General features: G+C 39.0%; 2 protein-coding genes across 4 annotated transcripts in view; one reads left to right on the forward strand and one right to left on the reverse strand.

The window, feature by feature from the left end:
• MYO6 (myosin VI) overlaps positions 1 to 10,824 on the forward strand; it is a 157,737-nt gene extending 146,913 nt beyond the window's left edge. For 2 of the 3 annotated variants that reach the window (XM_070376219.1, XM_070376220.1), the window contains exons 30-33: positions 264 to 395; positions 2,999 to 3,025; positions 5,583 to 5,801; positions 6,311 to 10,824. In XM_070376219.1, coding sequence (XP_070232320.1) covers positions 264 to 395; positions 2,999 to 3,025; positions 5,583 to 5,801; positions 6,311 to 6,510 — 578 coding nt within the window. In that variant the 3' untranslated portion in view covers positions 6,511 to 10,824. The remainder of the gene's footprint in view (positions 1 to 263; positions 396 to 2,998; positions 3,026 to 5,582; positions 5,802 to 6,310) is intronic. The other variant, XM_070376221.1, reaches the window with a different exon arrangement.
• A 577-nt stretch (positions 10,825 to 11,401) lies between these two features.
• IMPG1 (interphotoreceptor matrix proteoglycan 1) overlaps positions 11,402 to 25,107 on the reverse strand; it is a 156,108-nt gene continuing 142,402 nt past the window's right edge. Inside the window, 3 exon segments of the mRNA XM_070377102.1 lie at positions 11,402 to 12,891; positions 14,328 to 14,424; positions 24,338 to 24,503. Coding sequence (XP_070233203.1) covers positions 12,829 to 12,891; positions 14,328 to 14,424; positions 24,338 to 24,503 — 326 coding nt within the window. The 3' untranslated portion in view covers positions 11,402 to 12,828.

Consider the following 25,107-nt stretch of genomic DNA (forward strand, 5'->3'; position numbering starts at 1 on the left):
GACCTATTTGGTCCAGAGTTCTTGTGTGGAGTAAAGATATAAGATAGTAGTTATGCATAAGAAAATGCTCTGTATTAAAAAATAGTATTACCATGAAAGTACTCATCTTTGTCAATAATTGGTTTACTTTTGATTTTGTACTGTTAATTTAAAAATGAAACCTTCATTTAAAAATATGTTTATGCCAAAGAATAATTATGCTAGAGAACTAAATTAGGATGTTAATTGCTTTTTTTTTTTAAATCTTTCTATGTAACTGATAGATATTGAGCTCCTGGCAGCTTGCAGAGAAGAATTTCATAGGCGACTAAAAGTGTATCATGCTTGGAAATCCAAGAACAAGAAGAGAAATACCGAAACAGAACAGCGTGCTCCAAAGTCTGTTACTGATTATGGTAAAAACACATCTGTACTTCTGAATGTTCCAAAGTATATGTGTATAATTACATGTAATTATGCATAAGGCATTTGGGTAAAACTGTCCAAGTTTCCTCTTACTTTAGAACTGTGGGTCCACTGATCCTGACACAACCATGATAGCTTGTCTTTCAAAGTATTATTTCTGTTAGATACATCTTTAAAGTCATATTTGTTTATAAGTATTGAATTTACTTGTTAAGATAAAGTCTAGGGGTAAAAATTATCTCTACTGAGGAAGTTGTATGATAATGCTGTAAATACGTATTCTTTCCACATATGCATATACAGACATATGTAAAGATTAAGTGTGGAAATATAAAGATTACTATGAAAAAAGAATATTTATTGCAAATAACACTTTATAATACAGTGAAAATATAAGAGTGAGAAATAGTACCTTGGTTAGAAGAATTTTCCCTCAACCAGAATTTGATTTTTTGACTGAGATCCTAAAAATGAATTTTGCTACTTTGCTGTTCAAACGGCAAAGCTGTGTATGTGCAATTGGGGAATACAGCAGAAGAGTCATAACCTAGTCAAAGCACATACTAGCTTTAACATTTAGTAAGAATAACTGTGAGTTGTAATTTCAGTCTTAAAAACAACAGTTAGAATTTCATTTATTCAACTTACCATAGGAGTAGTTTATTAGGTTAATTCTGGTTAATGTCAAGGTGACAGCATATTAATATCTTTTTTTTTTAAAGAGGTATATTCCCAATTCTTGATAGTATAGTTTAGCCATGCATGACCCAAGCTGACTTAGGAAATGAGCTCACGGTTATATTTTGTCTCCTTACTACCTTCCTAGCAAATAAAACAGTGTTTGATGAAAGGCAATTAGGTGGTAAAATTTAAGTGTTTCTAAGCTGTTGCAAAGATTAGATTGAGGAAGGGAAGTGTTATTAGTAGTGCTAGTAACTGCTTATGGGTGTCATCAATCAGAATGTAAGACTCTTGAAAGAGCAGTAAGCTTGCCTTGCAACTAAGAGATGGCAGGTGGAAAGCCCTCTAAACATTGCTCTTTTGTAACTACCTCTCTCTTCTCTGGTTTAAAACTTTGTCTCTAGGAATTGAAGATGACGCAATGATTCCATTCTCTGTTCACTGTCTGTACCAAGTTCCTACCACAGTTGCTCTGTTTTGTGAAAATGACAAAGGAGTATTTTTTTTAGCGATAATCTTTAGCTGTAATGTTCTAATCATGACCTTCAACTGATTGACTTTCATTATATTCTATTTTAAAATTTATGCATCTGAATGATTGCACTTCTTTAAAGAAATAAATGTTCTCATATTTGACATTCACATTTTTAATGAATATATAAGTATTTATTGTATTATTGTACCAAACCAAACTTTGGCACCTTACTCAGCCAACTTTGCCCCAAAAGGAGCAAATAAAATGTGGCTTGCCTTACTGGTTCCCATACTGTTTCCATTCATAATGTACCACTGGGAAGAACAACAGAGTAGATTAAGAAAATTTCCCAAGGGTCCCATCCAGGTATGTGAAGAAAACTAGGACTTGTGTATGAACATACTCCACATATATGTAGTCTTCAGAGAATTTTAATTGAACATGGTGTATTTTCAGGGTAGAAGGTAACTTCTGCTCTGAAAAGTACATTTTTATTTTTCTCTCATGTAAAATTTATTCTGACACAGGAGTACAGTTGAAAGGTGACGAGCACCAAGATGCTTAACAGCTTATTTGAGAAAATTCTGTTCTCCAGAAGGTTTCCTAATGGTGCAGCTGCTTGACTTATAAAAGGAATGGCTATGCAGTTTAATATTTAGAAGGATTAGAAGTCCTTAATTTGAGAAAGCAAAATTATGACAACGTAGCAATTAACAAAAATATAGCCTTAAAGAGTAAGACATTGACAAATCATGATTAGTGTTAAGAGTTAGGAATTGGGAGGCTCAGAAACCCTTTTCCTTTTGCTGTAGTAGGGGAGCACACCCCTCATCACATTTACCCTGGAAAGAGGCTTTCAGAAATAATTTTGGGGGGTAGTAGCAAATTACCCAGTAAAGATTTATATTTACTTGCTTGAAACAGTGACTTTGGAGAGTAGTTTTATTTCATCATCCCTAACTAAAAATGTTGTCAGCTTAAGATTTAAGACAGTGTGAAGAAATTAAAACCTGCTGAGTATATGTAAGTGTGGTAATGCTTTTTCTCTATATAAAAAGCATTTTTAATGAATTTGTGAATTATTCTCTTCCCTCCCTCCCCTACAAAAATTCTAGTAATGCTTTGATGGTACTCTCATGTTGATTATTAAGTTGCTGTTTTGGATTTTTGTTTGGATATTGCTGTGTTTAAAAATTAAATTTTGGTCCTCTTTCTATGTCTATCAAGCAGGATGTCCCCCAAACATCAAAATAGATTTTTAAAAGTTGGAAAGCAGCATCTACTTGTAGGTTATTATAGAAGTACTTGGCTATGGATAGGGAATTTATCTGTTAGTCACCACCTCCATTGATGGGAAATCGTTATGAATTAGAAGAATGCTTATATAACATTTTTGGCATTTTTATCTTTTCTTCAACATAAAATATTTGTTCACAGATTTTGCACCATTTTTGAACAATTCACGTAAGTCAATGGGTGGTTACTCATGAGCTAACTGGAAGATGGGTTAAAAATACTTTATAAAGTACTAACTTATTCTAAACATTGTTTTGCTACAATTTTAAGGTGAATTGTGGTACATTAATTTCGGTTTATATGTACTAAGATACTTAATTTGAGAGTACTTTCATTTGGATCACTCCAAAATATATTTGCAGAAAAAAATTTAATTAATCTGTTATTTTATAAAAGTGCTCAGTCGCTCAGTCATGTTTGACTCTTTGGGACCCCATGGACTCTAGCCAGGCTTCTCTGTCCATGGAATTTTCCAAGCAAGAATACTGGAACAGCTCACCATTTCCTACTCCAGGGGATCTTCCCAACCCAGGGATTGAACTCTAGCAGGCGGATTCTTTACCAGTGCTCCACCTGGGAAGTCCCTATTTTATCAAATTACTTCCTTTTTAAAAAACCTAGCATTTTAAGTTGAGTATATACAATTCTTATTGTAGCAAAACTCTATCTTAATAAGCAGCTAGTCTTTTAGAATAAAGACTAACTTTAGGTGCTGGTTTCAAATGCTGTAATGGTCTAAGGATTTCTGTCTGAAGAGATCTGACTTTCATGTGATAATGTACACAGCTTAATAGAATACCTCTTAATAGGAAGAGATTATTCTGTTACTTCTATAGCTTCCTATGATACATGTTTTTTTGATAATGTCAAAACCTTTGAGTCATCTTAGTGTACAGTAAATTTCTTCTAGAATCAGTTGAACAGTAATGATTTGAATATAATGCCATATTTATTTGCCAAATGGTTGCACATAATTATTTTTTACTGCTTCTAGTAACTTACAAACTTACAGATTTGAAACGTTTTCATACACTTTAGAAGAACAATTGAATGTGAAAGAAATAGTTGTTTAGAAGATTAGTTTCAGGCTTTCCACATCTGTATCTTTGTACTTTTCCAGATGACTGTTCATTTCCAGGCTTCCCAAATACAGTTTCCTTTCTCACATTAGTAGACAAAGCCATCCAAGGCTTTCTGTTGGGTTTCTTAATTTTATCCAACAGGAGATTGTTATTTTGAAAGAAAAAAAGTAGATTGTACTAATGGGTGGCCATTGGTATCTAGTATGTTTCGATCAGTAGGACCTTGAGTTCTAATTCACTGTTTAAGATGGAAGGCAGGGTTTTTTCCTTTTAATCCTTTTTATAAAATGTTTTAGTTTTGAGTTAGTGTATATCCTGAAGAGTAGGTAGTTTTTAAAACTCGAAGTGGAAACACTGAGCTGTAAGTTGTTTTGAGGGAATAGGAATGAGAGGATAAATAAGCTCATCTCTGGTAACATGCTGAAGGTGATACAGCTTTTTTAAATCACTAATAAAGCTGGGACTCTCTTTTCATAGGCATATACAACTTTGCTAACTGCTTTTTGCTTTCTGTTGTTTGCACAGAAATAAATTCAGCTGCTCTGTAGCTTTTGCTATTGGTGCAAGAGGTAGAATAAGAGTAATTTCATCCTTTCAGTACTTGGAAAGTCTTACAAAAGCCATGTGACTGTCCTGACTTAGACATACAAGTTTTCATTGACATACTTAGTTTCAGAGAGATTCTTAACTGAGCTGCAGTAAATGATTGGTCTACCTTTAAAGTTGTGAGTATAGAGAATATGAAACAGATTTGCCATAATTATGCTCCTGAAGATGTAAAGTCATTGCCCCAGAGAACTGTGTGTTTTCAGGAAAAAAAAAAAAAATGAAAAAACCAACCATAATGAAAATTGAGCAAGGGAAAAGAGGTTACTGTGAGCTCAATACTCAGTGTTAACAGAAGAGCAAGGATTTTTCTTTTCTATTGGCAAAGAGAACCAAATATTATACATGTTCCACTTACTACAATGGATTTTATTCCAAGAGAAGTCTAGTTTCAGAGTAAGTAAATCTGAGTGAAGGTTCATGCTTCCTGTTACAGTTTTGTTGTCATAAAGTTGTTTAAATCTTATTCATAAAATATCTGTGTTATCTGGGCCATTTTACATCCCCAGATCAGTTGGCAAGGAGAAAACTTTTATGTCTTTCACTTCTTTGAGGAAATTGTGGTTAAATTGTCTAATATCTAGAATCCCTTAGATTTGTAGAATTGCTGTTTGTTTCATCATAAATAGTCCCATAAAAATCATTCTGCAGCGTTCATATGAACTCCTTGGAGGAAAACTATAAATCTAGTAAACAGAACTAGTTTGCTTTCCTGCCGTGTGAGTTGCATGAGTTCATTTTAGGTAGGGATGCAAGCATTTGTGGGATTCTCTGGGGGCTGCTGTTGTTACTGCTGCTGCCGATGGTGCTGGTGGTGTGGTGCTGGTGGTTGGGGTGTGTGCGGGGGGAGAGAAAATTCTAAAAAAAAAATCACACTTTGAATTGTATTCATTTGTAGATAATTCATATTTACATTTTGTTTTAAATTCACTATTAGGACCCCCTGTCTCGGCTTTAAAAAAAAATTGGTGGTGCATTCTAGGATTAAAGACTGTTTACCTTCTCCCTTGGGTGACTGTCCTTGTTCCCTGTGACAGCTCAGCAGAACCCGGCAGCCCAGCTTCCTGCCAGGCAGCAGGAGATCGAGATGAACCGACAGCAGCGTTTCTTCCGCATCCCATTTATCCGCCCCGCTGACCAGTACAAAGACCCGCAGAATAAGAAGAAAGGCTGGTGGTATGCTCATTTTGATGGACCGTGGATTGCCCGGCAGATGGAGCTTCATCCTGACAAGCCACCCATTCTCCTCGTGGCTGGTGTGTACGATTCCTATGAACAAAAATTTGTAAAGCAGAAAAGTAGTGTATACCCTCTGAATGAAATGGGGTAATGTAATAATGCAGTAAAGTTCAAGGTTGAGGCATGGAGTTTTGCAGTTAAATCACATCAGGTGAGGATTACTTATTTACAGCGTGGAATCAATCGCTTGGATTGTGTCCTCGTGGAACACACAGAAACTTGTCTGTGTCCTTTCCTATTTAATTATATAGGTTGCCTTGTAGTGGTTTAAGGAGATGTAGCATTTCTCTTAACCCTGGCAACTTGTTGGATCAACTGCATCCTTAGTATATTTGAAATGGTATACTTGGTGGAGGACACATTTCTTACTGGTGAATTTATGAAGCAAATTTCAACCTTCAAGGAAGGAAATAAAGTTTTAAAAGTTCTCAAATCTATGACAGCTGGTAGACATTTCAGGAATAAAGTTTACAGTAAACATCTGAAAGGAGGTATGGTTAATTCTCTGATGTCTCTATCCGTGCAGGGAAGGATGACATGGAGATGTGTGAGCTGAATCTTGAAGAGACAGGCCTGACTCGAAAGCGCGGTGCTGAGATTCTGCCAAGACAGTTTGAAGAAATCTGGGAGCGCTGTGGAGGCATCCAGTATCTCCAGAGTGCAATCGAGAGCAGGCAGGCCAGACCCACGTATGCCACGGCCATGCTGCAGAATCTGTTAAAGTAGAAGGTGCACTAACCTTGCAGCTGGGAGGCCTTGCCATGTAGGGAGTGTGCCCCAGAGATTAAACCCTTCCACGATCAAGTTAGGATTACTTACACAAGTGAACAGATTTTACTAATCATGGGTTTTTGTTAATTTAAGGTTAATTATGGTAGTGACTTTGGGACCAAAAAATTGTTTTCCTGTATCCAGCTATAACTGTTAGACCTCTCGTCAGTGTGATACTTGTTACACTTGGACAGACTCTGACGTCTCTCTTTCTTTGCCAACAGACTACCTTATATCCATTTTAATTGTTCGCTAGGAAAAGAAGTTTTTTTTTAAAAAATGCAGAATTCTTGCTTTTTAAGGAGGCCGCAGTACCGTAAAACTGGAATAAAGAAAACTTAACTTCAATTTTCTTACGAAAATCAAGGCACTTAGAATGATCAAGGCACTGGTGTTTTTTCTCTGAAAGCTGTATCCTTCCTGTACTCACTTTTTCAGAAATTCATGGAAATTTCCATCAAAGGTGGAAATATTTTTCCCCCCTGTTCTGCAACGTCTTAGTTTGAGTAAAGCAATTTACCTGAAGTTCTAGAATTCTGGAGAGAGCCTTGATGTGTCTGATACGATCTTTGATAGAGAAGGTACATAGTATTCTGCACAGATTGTTTTGCTTTTCTATCACATTGTGTTGCTATAAGAATATGTTCTTATACTCCATGAACAAATAAAGGAAATTTGGATCATTTAAATGCTTGAAAGTTTTGAGATAACTTTTGTTTCACTTAGAAAAAGAAAGTTTTAGGTGGCAGTTTGGCTTAACTGACTGAATTCAGATATTTCAGTTTCATCTCAGTTGCAATTTTATATCAGAATCTTGTCCAAGGTGTTTCATGTGATTTTAATCTAGTGTTCTACTTCAAAACACTCCTGTTTTTTAAAAAAATTCCTATTGTCTTTTTTGGCCTTTGAGATTCTGGTAATTGTAGAGCTCTTTTATAAGCTTTGTAATTCAAAAACCCTATACTTAGAAATTGCTTGTTTCATGTAACTGATAATTTAAAAAAATGTTTTTGTTTGTGTGCTGTTTAGTTTTGATCAAATGTCAGCAGTTTCAAGCCTAATATTTCTAACTTTCGTATTAGGAATTTGGAAACAGAAATACATCAAGGAGTTATGTTGATATAGTTCTAAGGAGTCTTGTTTGTATTTTAGAATAAAATTAGAAAATAAAATTATTCTCTGTACCTTTTTTCCCTGATGTTCAAAGACTCTAAACCTTTGAAATGAATTTCCAGTAATTTTTTTTTTCTCTTAGAGAGAGCCATCTCAGTTAGGAAGGTATTTCCCAGCTGACTAGATTAGAGCTTGTGAGCCAGACACTGTTTTCAGAATTGCTTCTCTCATAATATGTCTTAGTGTAGAGATATTTATTTATTACGACACTGTGCAAATGATGGTCTTCTGTTAAAGAAATTAAGTGGTCCTGTCTGTCCTGTTGAGAACGTCGATGTGATCATCCTTTGAAAGCTGTATTACCGCATAGACTCACCCACCCCTGGGTCCTGCGGTCCCTCTGTGATTTGGTGACAGGCGGTCTGGTTACTGAAAATAAATGTCCTCTTCTTCCTCTTCTTATCACTTGGCTTTAACTGGTGTTTTTATTTGTACAGGATAGTGAATAGAAAGCTTTTTTTCTTAACTGGTAGCAAGTAGAGTGCTGGAAGAAAATTTAGTAACCAAATAGATTTTTAATGCCTTGTGCCTTTAGTACTGTTTCCAGAAACAGTTTTATGTGCGTCCGAGATCCATGCAGGCACTTGATGGAAAGCTAGTCACACAGGTTAAATTATGGAAACAGAGAACTTAAAGCTGTGAAGAATTTGTGGGAAATGTATCACGGTCCGTGTCCATATCAAGCACAGGCCTGAACCTAGTGCTCTGAGTGCAGTTTAGTTCTGTTTTTACAGCTCAAATCCTGTCCGGATCAAGTTTCTTTGGAATGATGCCACACATCATTATCTAGGCATTGGAAATCTTTAGTTGCTCTAAGGGTTTATGAAATGGGCCTGACCTTTATGCTCTTTGAATCACTGAAGGGTACAGAAAAAAGTTTAGCTAAGAAATAATAATTAAGAGTATTTTTTTTAAAAGAAATATATCACAGCAAAGCATTGTTACAGATCTTCATAGTGTTTTACTTTAATAGCTGATAAAATTATCGGCAGTCTTAAGCCTGAACTCATTTTATTGCTAATTGTGTTACACAGCTGTCCTGGAACACATCTATTTTAAGTAGTCTCCTGAGTTAGTTCTGACTCCAGGAGACCTGCCCTAGTTCGGATAGCTTCCAGTCACCTCCATAGGACAGCTCCACACACACAGAAGCCCCTTTGCTGGAGAAGCCTCGGACCCTTCACCCTTTGAGGGAAGTAGTGGAGGTGGTGTTCTGAAAAATGTGGGTGCAGCGTCTTACAGTGTTCTCAGTCACACCCAGGAATGCCAGATGAAAACCGGATGAATCAAATGCAAATTTAAATTTTAATCAGTCATTTTAATTGGGATATAAAATTGGAAGTTTAAACCAGCATACTCTACATTAAGAGCCAATTCTTCTTCTTTTTTTTTTAAATTTTATTTTATTTTTAAACTTTACAATATTGTATTACTTGCTCAATACCAGTTCCTTCCTTAGCATATGCTTTGTAAGGGTAGACGTCCATAAAATATTAAAACTGAGAAAACAGAAAGTTTTCACATTCTACTATAATGGAATTCCTAATTCATTAACACATTTAAGATACATATTGTGAGCTATGGGTAGGTTCCAAGAAAAAGTTTCTCTAATACTCAGATGTTAAGAGACAAGTGAGTTTTCTTGGTTGTAAGGTTGAGTAGATGGCACCATCTCGAAGGATAACATGAGGAAGAAGTAAAAGAGTACACAAAAAACATTCTACTGTAACTTACTTTCTGCTTCCTCTAGTGACTTTTTGTAGGTCATTCTTTCCAGTAACATAGTGAACCCTTTTGTAGACAGCGAAACAAAAGATCATATCAGATCACAAAAGAATATAGCATCTTACGCGGAACGCAAGTGGTATTTGTGAAAACTTAGAGAATAGAAACTCACAGGCTCAAAGAATAATGAGGATATTGTAGTTTTATTAATTGGATTTTTAAAAAGCTATTTTCATTCACAGGTTATTGCAATGGTTCTCAGGGGATCCAAATAGGTAGATCTTTGGTTTCTTCACCTGAACCACCTTGAGAGTACTGGATCAATAGAATAAATAGTATTGGATGAATCAGTCAGTGAATTATTACAGTGTTAGTGGTAGACTTGACTGCTTTTATGTAAGAGGTTAACAGGGATCCAGACAGCTTGAGTAATTGAGTTCTAGACCGTGAAAGAGAGAGAAATGCCTTCACTCCACTCATGGAGCATGGGATCAAAGCAAGCAGACTTCTTCGAGTAACCCCTGGGGGTTTACAGAGGATTGCTCCTCTGTCACCCCCAATATTCAGAAGGGGTGGCAGCTTTTACCTTTGTAGCATAGCCAGCAGTAACAATTACTGAGTGTTTTTATTTCTCCTAGAAGATAAACTAACAAGGGAGGGGAGGGCAGAGGATACCTAAAAATTACAGTAACGACAAGCAGGGGCAGGGGTCAGGGGCAGCGGTAACAGTAAGGAGAGAGAAGAGTGGATGGAGAGAAAGAATAGAGATGCATCCTGAAGAGCTGCTTGCCAGGCGGAAAGCACTGATGTGGTGTAGGGGGCTGGGTGCTCCTAGATCCTCCCCAAGTTTTAGAATGAATTGTATGCAATATAAGAGCAGAACCCACGGACCTATTGAGCCTGGACCGAGACAGGCCTGGTGTATACATTCTTAGCATATAGAAATGGCATGCTGGGGAAGGCCAGTAGACATTCTGTGCATAAGCCTTGTGGAAGGATGAAATAGAAATCCTTTGAGAGGTCAAGCCTACCCATTCCTGGACCAGATCTGGAGGACAGTGAAGTTCAAGTCAAATCAGTGTAGTCTTCCTTGCCCATGACTAGCCTAATGTATGTCATAGTCTTCAACAGGAGATAACCAGGAAAAAGTTCACATCAAAAAGAAAATCTTCAATGCTAATTTTTACCTGTACCAGACTCACCTTCAGATCCAAGTAGGTGTATTACTTGGCTGTTTTCTTTTCATTTTGAAAATTCAGTGAATTATATCTGTTACTTAATTTTTCCTTATTTCCTAAAGATGTGTATCTGACACTGTCCTAAAATACTGATGTACTGGAAATACAAATAATAAATGCTTTCTATGTAGAACTTCCTCTTGCTTCTTGTGCTTTTAATAGAGTTGCAAAGTGTTGCAAAGTTGTAAATGTTGCATGTGTTGCCTGGAATAAATTGGAGAAGCTGGGATCTTGAAGTTGGTCCAGTCACTGGAAACTCTGTGCCAGGAGGTGGAGAAACAGGCAAGGAACCTGGGTGATTGGAAGGTCTTTGAGCTCTGACCCCAAACTTCTGGGTTCTCCCTCCAGGGAAAAGCAGGATCATATGTGAGCCACTTTGCCTAGGTTAAAGAGAAACCAAATCTTGGCTGCATTTCCCCAGACCCTCATCAATCTGTTTGTGAGGTGACACAGGATGTAAAAACCGGGGACCCAAAGAAGGTTCCTCCCTGAGAGACAGCTGGTCTCTGTAGGCTGACTCGTGTGAAGCCTACCGTGATCCAGAAGGGTCTTCTGACGGCAGGGGGGCGGGCCGGCTTACCTCAGCAGCTCTTCTCTGGGGGGTTGGAAAAGACCAATCCATAAAGTGGGTGATCCAAAGGGTGGGGGACACTTGCTTCCACAGGAGCCCTTCCCCACAGAAGCTGGAGTGCCTGCCCACTTCTCTTTCCTTACCCAAAGCAGCATTCTCTGTAGTAGTCACAGCACAACTCACATGTGGAGGGCACGTTATGGGGGAGGTAATGGCGTCAGATTTTCATTTTCTGTCTTGATGGAATTGTTCTTGCATGCTTCTGGTTGGCCTGTCATGCTTCTGACAAGCACGTTTTCCTCTGGGGAGTTCCAAGGCCGTGGAAATGAGCAGGTACACGTCTTGCCACCATTCTTGGCTTTGCAGCACTTTATCAGGACACAGTCTCCATCCTATATCATCACTCCTCACTTTGGGGAGAATTGGGACGAGAATAGGGGTCAAAGTTATGCCTTTGGGAGACAAATATCAGTGGTTTTTTCCCAAGGGTTTGCATGCTTAAAATCATTGACCATAATCTGTAAAGCAAATCCAGGAGATACCTAGTAAACACACATTATAAATCTATGGAGATATAGTACATATCATATTTTATTGAAATTAAAGTTTTGCATCAAATATAATTGATAGTTGAACATTTGAAAGAGATATGGAGGAATTCATTTTTCATTCAATGCACATTGCAAACTGGCTGAACTGGAACACTTTGATGCCAGTCTACCTCTGCACACACCACAGTTAGTGTCCAGGATTACCCAGTGAGGTTACCAAATTGTAGAAACATACAGTTCATCCATGTTGGGAAAGAGGAATTGGTTATTCACAAAGTACAACCTCACTTTTTTCCCCTATATAATATCTTCCTCTAAAATAGGTCTATGCAGTTACAAGAAAAGTAAGATTTTTTCCATGATATGTATATCCCAGTTCTTCAAAGGAACAACCTAGGAATTATTGGCAGCAAAATTATCTACTGTGTAAGCAGTAATTTCTTATACAACTAGTATGCCTAAGCACTGAAGAGGTATGTGAGTTACAGACACTGAAGTGTGGAGCACCTATGTGCTCACCACAGTTCATGTCCCTTATGCATTCATTCTGCACCTCCTTGCATGCGTAATCTTTTATGTACATCCTAACATGTGAAGAGCTTTATTTCCCGGTATATGGTCAATCCCACCCCCCTGCCCCCAAATAATAAGTTGCACTTGTAAATGATCTGTGAGCAATATTTTAAGGGTGGCTAGACAAAAACCTGGTTTGCTATCACCTTGACTGTCACTGAGAAATAACCAAAATATTTACTCTGTTTCACTGATTGTGTTTTGGGTTTTGATAATAAGCTGCTTTTTCTTCAGAATTTATTGGTCTTCAAGTATCTAAGTCTTCTCTATTTGAAATGTGATGTGTCCTGGTTCTGTGTTGATTATATGCCTGGATTTTGATGACCAGTGGATATGCCTGCCTAGGTTTTCAGAATTTTGAGAGAGTGAATCCAGTTTTCCTTGAGAAAGCAAGTCATTTCTCTTGAGATAGATTAGATGGTAATTTGTACACTTCCAGTTTTTAATTTCCTTCCCAATCTTGATAGTTAAATTCTTCATATCCTATAGTCAGTAATTCAAATTTCTTTTCATAGTTACCTGGAAGAGAAATATTTTTAAGAGATTAAGAAATGCCATCCAAGGTCAAAACCAGTGATTCATTCCAATATTAGCTCTGCTGGTAGATGAGATAATATGCTTGTCATTTAGGATATATTCTTTGAAAGGTGGGAGATGTCCTCCCCCCAGATATCTCTAACTTTACAACCTACTGAGAATGTAGTCAATTTCTTCCTAAACCTTCTCAGACTGAACCAGTATCTTGAAGCAGGGGTGGCAAATAGTTTGTGAATCAGTCACCATGTGCCCTTCCAAGCATTATTATTCCAGACTGCTGCTTCATTTGAAATGTGGTTTTTGATTCTCCCTGGTCCTTCTGGATTCAGTTGGTGTACACTTCATCCTGGAGATTTCATGATCAGCTCCTGTGTCCTGCTGTCATTTTATGGCCCAAGTCTGACCCTTTCCTGTCTTTTCAATGTTCTTTGTTTTAGGAAATAAAAGTGGCACACATTATTCTTTGTGCCCCCTTGGATATATGTGTGTGTGTGGTGGCCTCAGCATCCCTCTTGACTGTATATTGACTGTATGCTGAGTTTCAGTTGCAAGCTTTGTTGTGTGTGTTTCCATTTAGCACCGTATATATGTGTGTGTGTGTGTATATATATATATATATAGAGAGAGAGAGAGAGAGAGAGATCTCAGGTAGACTGGACAGGACACTGGCTGATTAACACTCATTTTTTACCATAAAGATTAGGTATAATTTTTGAAACTAGGTTATTTTAGGCTATAAATTGTCCAAGGTATTTTTCAAAAAGTTATTTTAAAAGTTCTTATGCTAACTTGGTTATTAGATAAGTTATTTCCCTTTGCAGAATAAAATTTTAGTCAAAAAAAAAAGATGGAATGGATGAGTATTTTCAAAGAGACATCTTGAACACTGGAAGAAACCTTTATCTGAGGATGAACTTTTAGGAATTTTTGATGCTGCTCATTGTTCACAAATCATGTTTCTCCTACATATTTTTGTTTTAGCTGATTATTTGAAATAAAAAGACATGTCACAAGATTTTATATGTGTGTGTGTGTGTGTATATATATATATATATATATATAATTACTCAACTCCAGGTATATAAATAATGATTATGAAAAATTCAACCTTGTTGAAATGCATTTGATAAACTGCATGTGTATTTTTATAAGAAAAGGTTAGAAATATTATAATATGCTTTTTTTTTTCCTGAAATCTTACTGTTTTGTCTACATATTTCAATTAGTGCCAGCCTCTGTCTCTATCCTTTTTGTACCAGGAATTGCCTTTTTCCCTCTTAAAACACAAAATTAAAAAGCCTGGCAAATAAAGGAAAAGTGATTTTTCTTATCTCTATTTAAAATATGAGTCAGGCCCAGAAATATTTTTAATTTCCTTCAGAATTCTAATTCAACAATTAAAACCAACATATAAAAATACAGTCTTACCTTGTTATCTTGCTGACGTTGGAACTTTTTAACACCAGGTTCATACACTTGATTTTTAGATTGGTCTAGTGATCTGCAAAAGAAAGCGAAAACAACATATCCTGTTTCCTGGACTTACCAATATTAAGAGCAGCTACAGTTTTCTCATATAATGTTTTAAAATGATTGTGACACGTGAAAATAGCATATTTTTGCAGGTGTCTTCCATTGGAGTTGGGGGAAACATGCTCCTGCATTCCCCCACCCCCACTGAGTTCTGCCTTCCAGTTGGCTTACTGTTCCATTGGCAATGGTCTCAGAAGGATTGCACAAAGCTCATGGGAAAGAGTGATGTTTATCTTGCAAGAAGTGGGGTTATTTTTGAACTCAAATTCTGACTTATGGTTGCTGAAAAACAACTCTGTAATAACATTTTGTTAATTTAAAAATATAATGTATTTAAAATTTGTATGTATATAGTTCCAGACTCTCATATATACATGTAATATAACCTCTGACAATACTGTACACACATTTTGCACCTTGCTTTTTTTCCCTCTTTAAATTGCAAAATGAGTATGATATTTGTGAGATGTTTTCTGATGTATATTTCCTTATCAGTAAACTCTTTCCCTTCTGTGAATATTCTGTCCAGTATAATTTCAGGGAAAGGGGGAAGGAGGGAAACCCTGTTCCTGTCCTTGTGTTTGAGTGGAAGAAGGCGGAAAACTGAGATGGGTTTGAAGAGGATGAGTATCAAGTTCCTGGCTCCTCCTGCCTCTAGCTAAGGTAGCATTTTTGGTTCGTATTTGCCCTAGTTGGGCAAATTGGAGGCTCCGAGAGTACCAAGGATCAGGCAGACACTGGCGTCAGGACTAAGAGGTCACCGGTGAGGGGACCATGGCAATAGAAACTTCTCAAAGGATCTTGTAAGACAAGGAGAGCCACCTCGCTCTGCCTTACATCCAGATACCACCTGGGGGGAGACAGGGGAGTTGGGGACGACCTGTGAACTGGGCTGTATATCCCAAGGGAGCTGAGTTGCCTCAAATGATTATTTGAACTATTAATCAAATGAAGTTTTATAAACTAGATTGGAGTATATTAAACTCCAAGCTCTCCCTCTCATATTTCCCCCCATACCTCCATTATCCAGTGGAGAAAGGGTTCAAAAGGGAGTTAGGAATAGCTTCTAAAGGGAAAAAAAAAAAATGGGCCTTCTCCCACCCTACCCTATTTGAGGTATAGCATGTGAGTAAACCTATGATCTTGCTGTAATTAAAACATTACTTCCATATTATTAAAACCTCCTCATAAATTTCACTTTTTACCATCATGTACTTAATCTGGCCCCTATATTTGGAAATGGTTTTCATTGTTATAAATAATGTCATAGAGAACATGTTAGGCCCTACTGAAGGACAAAGTGAAAAAGCTTAATTCTGAAGAGGAAAAATCATGTATAATTTACTCTGTTAGATGTAGATTTGCATGTTCAGTGCACTTATAATGGTAATTATGATTAATATAAGTCAAGCTCATCAGGCCAAAAAAAGAGACCTTGGAAAGTGGAAATTTTGTTTATTCTGGGGAGCAGTTTGCCATGTTGCTAGTACAACTGATTCTATGTATAAAAATCGAAACCTGAAGGAAATGAAAAATGTATGGTCTCTGTTCATAAATATTGAACGGAGGAAAGGAACTGGAAGAAAAAGGTGAAATACAGCGAACGGCAGTGACTCGGCGCTAGAATGAAGCCCTGAACCAGGTGCAAACGTGCTGTGTGTCAGGGGCCTCATCTTCCCAGCAGGGCCCACGCCCTCAGGACACCCTCATCTCTCTCTTCACTTTCAGGTGGAATAACAAAAATGCAGCCAAGTGTTCGGTTCTTTAGAGAATGCTGCTTTCAAAGCTGTAACACTCAGTGTCCTCAGCTGATTTCCCTCTGAGACTACTTGTAAGTTCCAGGTAGGGAATCGATTTTTCCTTACAGGGCTGCCCTTTGTTGATAACGGTCACACAGCTCTAATAATGCCAGCACAGAGCAGTTGACACCCAGGAGCATCTAAGGTATTGCTTACCAAATCCACAAATTTATTCTTCTTGTCCTCATTTTAAGATGAGACATTGAGGCTTAAAGTGGGGAAATGTAGCTTAAGGTCGCAACTAGTTTGCTGCTGCTGCTGCTAAGTTGCTTCAGTTGTGTCCGACTCTGTGCGACCCCATGGACTTCAGCCCACCAGGCTTCTCCGTCCATGGGATTCTCCAGGCAAGAACACTGGAGTGGGTTGCCATTTCCTTCTCCAATGCATGAAAGTGAAAAGTGAAAGTGAAGTCGCTCAGTCGTGTCTGACTCTTAGTGACCCCATGGACTGCAACTAGTTTGGGTAGAGCTTAAACTTGGAACTTGGGATTAACTTTAAAGCCTCCAATCTCTTTTTCTTCCAGCTTAATTGAGATATAATTGACATCAGCACTGTAAAAGTTTAAGGTGTAGAGATAATGTTTTGACTTACATACATCATGAAATGATGACTATGATAAGTTTAATGTACATGCATCATCTTGGGTAGAAGACAAAGAAATAGAGAAAAAAAATATTTTTCCTTGTCATGAGAACTCAGTATTCTCAACTTTAATTTATAATGTCACAGCAGTGGTAATTATACTTACCATACTGTCATAGTACTTATCTATTTCATAACTGGAAGTTTGTAACTTTTGACCACCTTCATCAAATTCCCCCTAGCCAGATCCTGCCTCTGGTAACCCCAAATCTCATCTTTCTGTGAGTTTGTTTGTTTTTGAAGTAAAACTGACCTGTAATACTATCGTTATTTCCTGTTACACAACACAGTGATTCAAGATTCCTGTACATTTCTAAATGATCAACACGGTGTGTCTAGCTACAGCGTGTCACTCTACACATTTATTACAGTTATCGACGATATTCCTCACACTCCACATTTCGTACCTGTGACATTTATTTTGCAACAGGAAGTTTGTACCTTACCTGTGTGCTTGAGTCCAGGCTTCCCACAGCCCTCCTGTTAGTCCCAGCCATCTTCCAACCAGCCAGGGGGTCTTGTCTCCCCCATGTAGGACCCTAGGACTGGGGCGTCAAATCTGGAGCCCTCATTGTTCACTCCCCAGGGAAGGTGTTCGCCTGTGTAATCTCCCTTTTCCGCTGAGCCCCCTTCCAGGGACACAGGTCCAGACCTGATCACTTTTCTTCATTTCCTACCTGATGCCATGTGGATCTTTCTTACAGCCTTGGTTGTACAGTCATCTTTCTGCCAGTTTCCAGTTATTTTTCAGGGAGAATTGTTCCATGTGTAGATATATTTTTGATGTGTTCACGGGGGGATTTGTTCATGGCTCATGTCCTCCTACCCCACCATCTTATATAAAGTAATTATTGATAGCTATGTGCATATTGCCATTTTGTTAATTATTTTGGGGGTTTGTTTTTGTAGTTCTTTTTTTTCTTTTTTATTCTTTTATTCTCTTCCTTTCTGATTTATTATCTTTAGTGTTATGTTTGAATTTATTTTCTCCTTTTTTATGTATCTATTAGAGATTTTTGGTTTGTGCATACCATGAGATATCATTCATATAAAGACAATACATAAATAAATATGATTTATATAAAATAGCCATACATATAATTGTTTTAAGTTGCTGATCTCTTAAATTTATATGCATTTTAACAACCCAGCATTTTTAATTCCCTAGATCATGTTTATTGTTTTTGTTTTACATACTTTTGTATATTTCTAAACTATTTACTGTGGATATAGATGATTTTACTGCTTTTGTTTTGAACCTCCCTGTTAGCTTTATATGTGGTTGATTTATTAACTTTATATACATTAATATTTGCTTTTAACAAAGAGATTCTTTTCTCTCATAATTTTCATATTTCTAGTTATGGGAATTTGTGCTTGGTGCATCCTTTTAACATTTCTTGTAAAACTGGTTTGGTGGTGCTGAATTCTTTTGGCTTTTTTTTGTCTGTAAAATTTTGATCTCTCCATAAAATCTGAATGAAAGCCTTGCTGGGTAGGGTACTCTGGGTTGTATGTTTTTGCCTTTCATCACTTTAAATATGTCATGCCCCTCCCTTCTGGCCTGCAGTTTCTGGTGAAAAGTCAACTGACAGCCTTACCTTCTTGTCGCTTTTCCGTTGGTGCTTTTAGTGTTCTTTTTCTCTTCAATTTTTGCCGTTTTAATTACAGCGTATCTTAGTGTGGTCCTCTATGGATTGTGCCTGTTTGTGACTCCCTGTGCTTCCTGGACCTGGGTGTCTGTTTCCTTTCCCAGGCTGAGGAAGTTTTCAACTCTCATGTATTCAAATATGTCCTCTTCCTCTTCATCTCTCTTCTCCTTCTGGGACCCTTATATGCTTGATGTTGTCTCGGAGGTCTCTAAATCTGTCATCATTTTTTTTTCTTTTTCTTGGCTCAGCTTCAGGGATTTCTACATCTCTGTCTTCCAATTCACTCTGTATCATCTAATCTACTATTCTTTCTAGTGTATTTTTTTTTAATTTCAGTTATTGTATTCTTCATCTCTGGTGCTTGTTTATATTTCTCACTTTGTTAAAAGCTTTTAACTTCTCACTTTATTCATCCACTTGTCTTCCAAATTCTTTGAACATCTTTGCAATCATTACCTTGAACTCCTTATTGGGTAAATTGTTTATCCCCACTTCACTTAGTTCTTTCAGGATCTTATCTTGTACCTTTGGAGCATATTCTTCTGCTTAATTTGCTATTTTCATTTCTATGTATTTGATATGTTGGTTACAGTTCCTAACCTTGAAGAAGTGGCCTTTGTAGGAGATATCCTGTGCATCCAAGCGGTACACTCCCCTCTGGTCACCGGAGCTACATGCTCTAGACACATGCTTTGTGTGCGCAGAATTGGCTCTTCTGTTGTGCCAGGCTGACTACTGCGGATGGTCTGGTAGATGTGCCTGGTCCTGGTCTATTTGGTTGCCAAACCCTGACTTGTGTGGCGGCTACTGGTCACTTGTGGGTGGGACCAGGTCATAAGGTGGCTGACTACATGGCCCCGGTGGGTGCCAAGATTAGCACCAGGTCACTGGTGGGTGAAACCTGGCTCCAGGGTGGGTTGTTACAGAGCCAGTGGTCCAGGATCTAGTGTTAGCCTGTTGGTAGGCAGAGCCAGTTCCTAATGTGGCTGGCCTGGGGATCTAGGATGTTCTAAAAGAGGTGTTGGCCCATCATGAGTGGGGCAGCTGACTGAGGGCTCCAAGGTGTCTCAGACCTGGAGACAGCTTGCTGATAGGGGGGCCTGTGGCCCAGGGGGATCTTGGGGCTGGTGCCTACCCTCTGAGGGGTGAATCCAGGTTCCAGGGTCTCTGACTAAGGGCTCTGGGGATCCTGGAGTTGTTAGTCCACTGGTGGGTGGAGCTTTGCCCTGTGGTGGAGCCTAGCCATTTCAGAATGGCTAGGGGCTCAGGAGTTCCTAGGCAGCCAGTCTGCAGCTGGGTGTGGCTGTGCCCCCACCTATCTACACTTCATTTGTCATCTGATCCTCAAATAAGTAAATTGCCAGAGTCACACAAATGATGGCATCCTGTGAGGGACAGAAATAACTGATGAGACAAAGAACAGGTGGTAGGGGTCCAGGAGAGATGCTCAGAGCACCCCTGGGCTCCGATTTTTCTCCAGTGAGAATCTGTCTGAAGCACCTCATGGGGGCAGTGGGGTTTATCTTCATGCTGAGGATATAATGTTGCTGCTGCTGCTGCTAAGTTGCTTCAGTCATGTCCAACCCTGTGCAACCCCGCAGATGGCAGCCCACCAGGCTCCTCTTTCCCTGGGATTCTCCAGGCAAGACTACAGGAGTGGGTTGCCATTTCCTTCTCCAATGCATACATGCATGCTAAGTCTCTTCAGTCATGTCCGACTCTGTGCAACCCCATGGAGAGCAGCCCACCAGATTCCTCTGTCCATGGAATCCTCTAGGCAAGAATACTGGAGTAGGTTGCCATTTCCTTCTCCAGAGGATATAATACTCTTAGGGCTTAATACTTCACATTTGAAAAGGGATCTTTAATCAAGGAGTTGGAAAGAGTAGAACTGAGGGGATGTGGCAGATTTCTCTTCTCTACCACCCAAAGAAATTGAGTTTCTCTTCATTCTTCTTGTGTCCTTTCTTCCTACTCTTCTTCTCTCTCCCTCCTTTCCTATTTATTGGGCTTCCCCGATGGCTCAGACAGTAAAGAATCTGCCTGAAATATGGGAGAACTGGGTTTGATCCCTGGATGGAAAAAATCCCCTGGAGAAGGAAATGGCCACCTACTCCAGTATTCTTGCCTGGAGAATTCCATGGACAGAGGAGCCTGGCGGGCTACAGTCCATGGGGCCCTTTCTCCCTCCCTCCCTTCCTAGCTATTACCCAGCATCTAACATGGCAATGAGCACATGGGTATTCAAACATGTTTGTTGAATTGAATTGGTGTAAGGGGAGCCAACCTAGATAGCATATTGAAAAGCAGAGACATTACTTTTCCAACAAAGGTCCATCTAGTCAAGGCTAATGGCACCCCACTCCAGTACTCTTGCCTGGAAAATCCCATGGACGGAGGAGCCTGGTGGGCTGCCGTCTCTGGGGTCACACAGAGTCGGACATGACTGAGGTGACTTAGCAGCAGCAGCAGCAGTCAAGGCTATGGTTTCTCCAGTGGTCATGTATGGATGTAAGAGTTGGACTGTGAAGAAAGCTGAGTGCTGAAGAATTGATGCTTTTGAACTGTGGTGTGGGCGAAGACTCTTGAGAGTCCCTTGGACTGCAAGGAGATCCAACCAGTCCATTCTAAAGGAGATCAGCCCTGGGTGTTCTTTGGAAGGAATGATGCTAAAGCTGAAACTGCAGTACTTTGGCCACCTCATGCGAAGAGCTGACTCATTGGAAAAGACTCTGATGCTGGGAGGGATTGGGGGCAGGAGGAGAAGGGGACGACAGAGGATGAGATGGCTGGATGGCATCACTGACTCGATGGACGTGAGTCTGAGTGAACTCTGGGAGTTGGTGTTGGACAGGGAGGCCTGGCATGCTGCGATTCATGGGGTTGCAAAGAGTCAGACATGACTGAGCGACTGAACTGAACTGAACTGAAGGGGCACCTTATTCCTGTGTAACTGCATTTTGGGGTCCATGTCAGCCCCAGAGGCAGGCACAAGTGGAGGCAGTAGATACAGCAAACCCTCGTGACAGCTTTCCAGATCACTGAAAGCTTTGTTCTGCTGACCTCATTTATAACCACCAGAAAGTGGTCTTTCTTCCTCTAGAAGAAGGGTGTCTAAAATGACAAATTGTATAGCCATCTGAAACAGGAAATAAGGTTGACTAAAATAGAAATTATATTCATTGTTTGTAAAGGGCATGTGCAACCCCTTTCTCTTCCACATCTTACTGGGGCCTTGCTTGTTACTCTTTCTTCCTTTCCTCCCCTTTCATTTATGTTATACAGGTGAAGCAGGAACATATTCACATAACTAAAAACTGTGGACCACAAATCTGCTCCTCTCCATTGTTAAGTGGAATGGTAGTTAAGTGAACCTATTAGTCCACATATTTGCTATGATTTTAAAAGCACATTGTATTTCCTTCCTGACCACTCGCCCAGTCCCCATCTCTCTGAGAGAGATAAGCTTCATCTATATTATTTCATCTGATTGATGATTGTCTGTCTCTGGTATTCCTTTGGAAAAGGTGTATGGATTCATTACGTATTCTAATGTATTGTCTACAGATTACAAGATAAAGTCAAGCTGATACTTTTTAAGTTGACCTGTCTCTATACTTAGCATTGTCTCTTAATAGTAGGCTTCCCTCATGGCTCAGATGGTAAAGAATCTGCCTGCAATGCAGGAGACATGTGTTCGATCCCTGGGTTGGGAAGATCCCCTGGAGAAGGAAATGGCAACTCACTCCGGTGTTCTTGCCTGGAGAATCCCATAGACAAAGGAGCCTGGCAGCCGACAGTCCATGGGGTCGCAAAGAGTTGGACAGGACTGAGCGACTATCACTAGAATGAATCGTATAACGTTGTATGATTTGTGACTGACAAAACGGCAATGCCATATGGTTGAACCTAAAATACTTAGACGTACATATTCCTGTTATTAATACATTGCATAAATGGCATTTATTATCCTGCAATTTACTTTTCTCATTTAATGAAATGTCTTGCTCTTTTTCTACAGCAGTTCTAGTAGACCATCTTACCGCTCTTAACTGCCATGTTTCACAATGAATATAACACCACACTATGGAGTTAACTGATCCCCTACCGATAGGCTGCACAATTGTTTCATGACTCAAAGCAATGATGCTGTGAACATTGCAAAGTGCAACTATTTTTGTAGGGATAATTGTCTAAAAGTAGAGTATCTTAGTCAAATTTAAAATATTGACAACTTTCTCTTGCAATAACGTCTTACCATTTTTTCTACTGGTAATGCCTGATAGAACTTGTTTTTCCCTGATAGTATCTGCACTGGATGCTATTAACCTTCTTTTGCTAAACTCATGAGTAACGAATGATATCTCCATATTGCTTTTAGATTTCCCTACTTGTAGTGAGATTGATTATCTTTTCCTATGCTTCCTGGGTCATTTGGATATCTTCTATGAACTGAGCCTCTGTATTTTTTGCTCATTTTAATATTAGTACGTTTACCTTTTATTGATGTGTAGGAGCTCCTATTAGTAGGGATATTCATCCTTTATCTATAAGTTGTAAATATTTTTCTCCCACCTCATTGCTTATCTGTTTATTTTATTTTTGGTGTCCTTGGCCCTGTGGAAATCCTCTTCTTAATGTCTTCTTGGATTTTATTCAGGAAAAAATTTTTTCAAAGCCCAATTTGTAGAAATGTAGAAAAAAAATCTCATATTTTCATACTTCCAATTTTAGGTTTGAATCTTTGATGTTGATTTGTGTGTGGTAATAAACTAATTTTATTTTTCTAAATGGAGGGCCAGTTTTATACTAACTATTGCTGTTAACTCTATACTTACCTGACTGATTTGAAATGCTTGTTACAATAAATTTCCTGCTGTATAAGGCTTTGTTTGGGGCTTATGTATGTTTTATTGATCTACTGTCTAGGTCTGTGTGTATCTTAATGCTTTAAAGATTATTATGTTATGTATTCCTATAGAGCGGCCTCCCCACCACTGTACTTCAAGATTTTCTCTTGTACATTTTTATTTCCAGAACGTCAAGTTCCATAACAAATCCCGTCAGGGTTTTAATCAGGATTAACTCAGGGAAAATTGACAGCATCATTATAATCCCCCCTTATTTGAATAGATACTCTGTGTTTTGTGTTCTTTGTAAAGATGTTTAATAAATGTCATTTCATATACCCCCTGCAGCAAGCCAGCAGGGGGGTTTTATTAGTCTCATTATCTGGGGAAAAATTGAGGTTTAGAGAAGTTAGGAAATGTGTCTTGCTACTTGCTTAGTAAATTGCTGAGCCAATTGCTTCTTAACCCCTACTGGATAATGGTCTTTAAGATACTTGAAAGTCACAGGGTATGTTTCATCAGGAAAAGGGCTAAATTTCTCTCCTTTCTTGTTGATTGTGTAAGCAGCTAGCCATGAGCCCCCAGTGGGAAACTGAGGTAAGTGGCCATTAGATATCATTAGAAACTGATACAGGCTCATTTTTCTTCCCTTACTGGTCTTAATGAAACACTGGAAAGGCTGAGGACAAGTGGTACTCAAAGTGTGGTCCTTGGCCCAGCAGCAGCAGCCAGGCGTGGGCCCTACCCAGACTGAGTGAATCAGAAACAGCCTCGCATGGCCCGGCCACGTGTGTTTCCACAAGTACTTCTCTGACAGATGCTCGCTGAAGTTTAAGAATCATGGGTTTAAGGGACCGTGTGAAGACATTCTAATGATGGGTGTCTCAGAAGCCTAAGGAACGGATTCTCGGGTCTCAGCGCTGGGATGCTGGCCTCACCTGCACGGTGTTCCCTTCCCCGGGATGTCTTCACAGTCCTCTATGGGAGCACAAGGGCCTGGGTTCCCCGATCGACAGCGACACTCGGCTTCCTCGGTCCACTCATTCCTCACACACTGGGCGAATTCGCCGCAGGCCAGGAATTTGCAGGGATCTGCTTGATCCGCTGTAGAAAACAGGGTATATTTTACTGATGCGTGGATGCCTGAGCAGTGGGACCAGCAGAAGTCAAGACAGAAGATCGAAAAGGTTTGCCATCGCCCCACTGTGACGTGAGTTGTACAGGAGTGAGAACAGAGTGGAGTAAAGAGAACCAAGCATTTCTATATCTTTAATGAATGAGTTTACAGACATAGGTGATGACATATTTAATTATGCACAAACTGGTGTGCATCAGAATCAGCTAGAGGCCTTGTTGAATGTCAGACTCCTGAGCCCCACCATCACAACTTCTGATGCAGGAGGTTTAGAGATCAAGAATCTGTATCTCTAAGGCGCTAACAAACAGAAGAGGGAGACTTCCCTGGCAGTCCACTGGCTAAGACTGCTTTCCAATTAAGGCGATACAAGTTCCATCCCTGGTCAGAGAACTAAGATCCCCACATGCCTCATGGCCAAAACAAGCAACCAAACAAACAAAAAACCCCAAAGGACGCACAAAAAACAAAGGCAATAATGTAACAAAGTCAATAAGGATTTTAAAAATGGTCCACATTAAAAAAAAACTTAAGAAAAAACCAAGCAGAACATTTAAAAAATCCTCTAATGTA

This window comes from Bos mutus, chromosome 9 (genome assembly GCF_027580195.1).
Source record: "Bos mutus isolate GX-2022 chromosome 9, NWIPB_WYAK_1.1, whole genome shotgun sequence".
Classification (NCBI taxonomy): Eukaryota; Metazoa; Chordata; class Mammalia; order Artiodactyla; family Bovidae; genus Bos; species Bos mutus.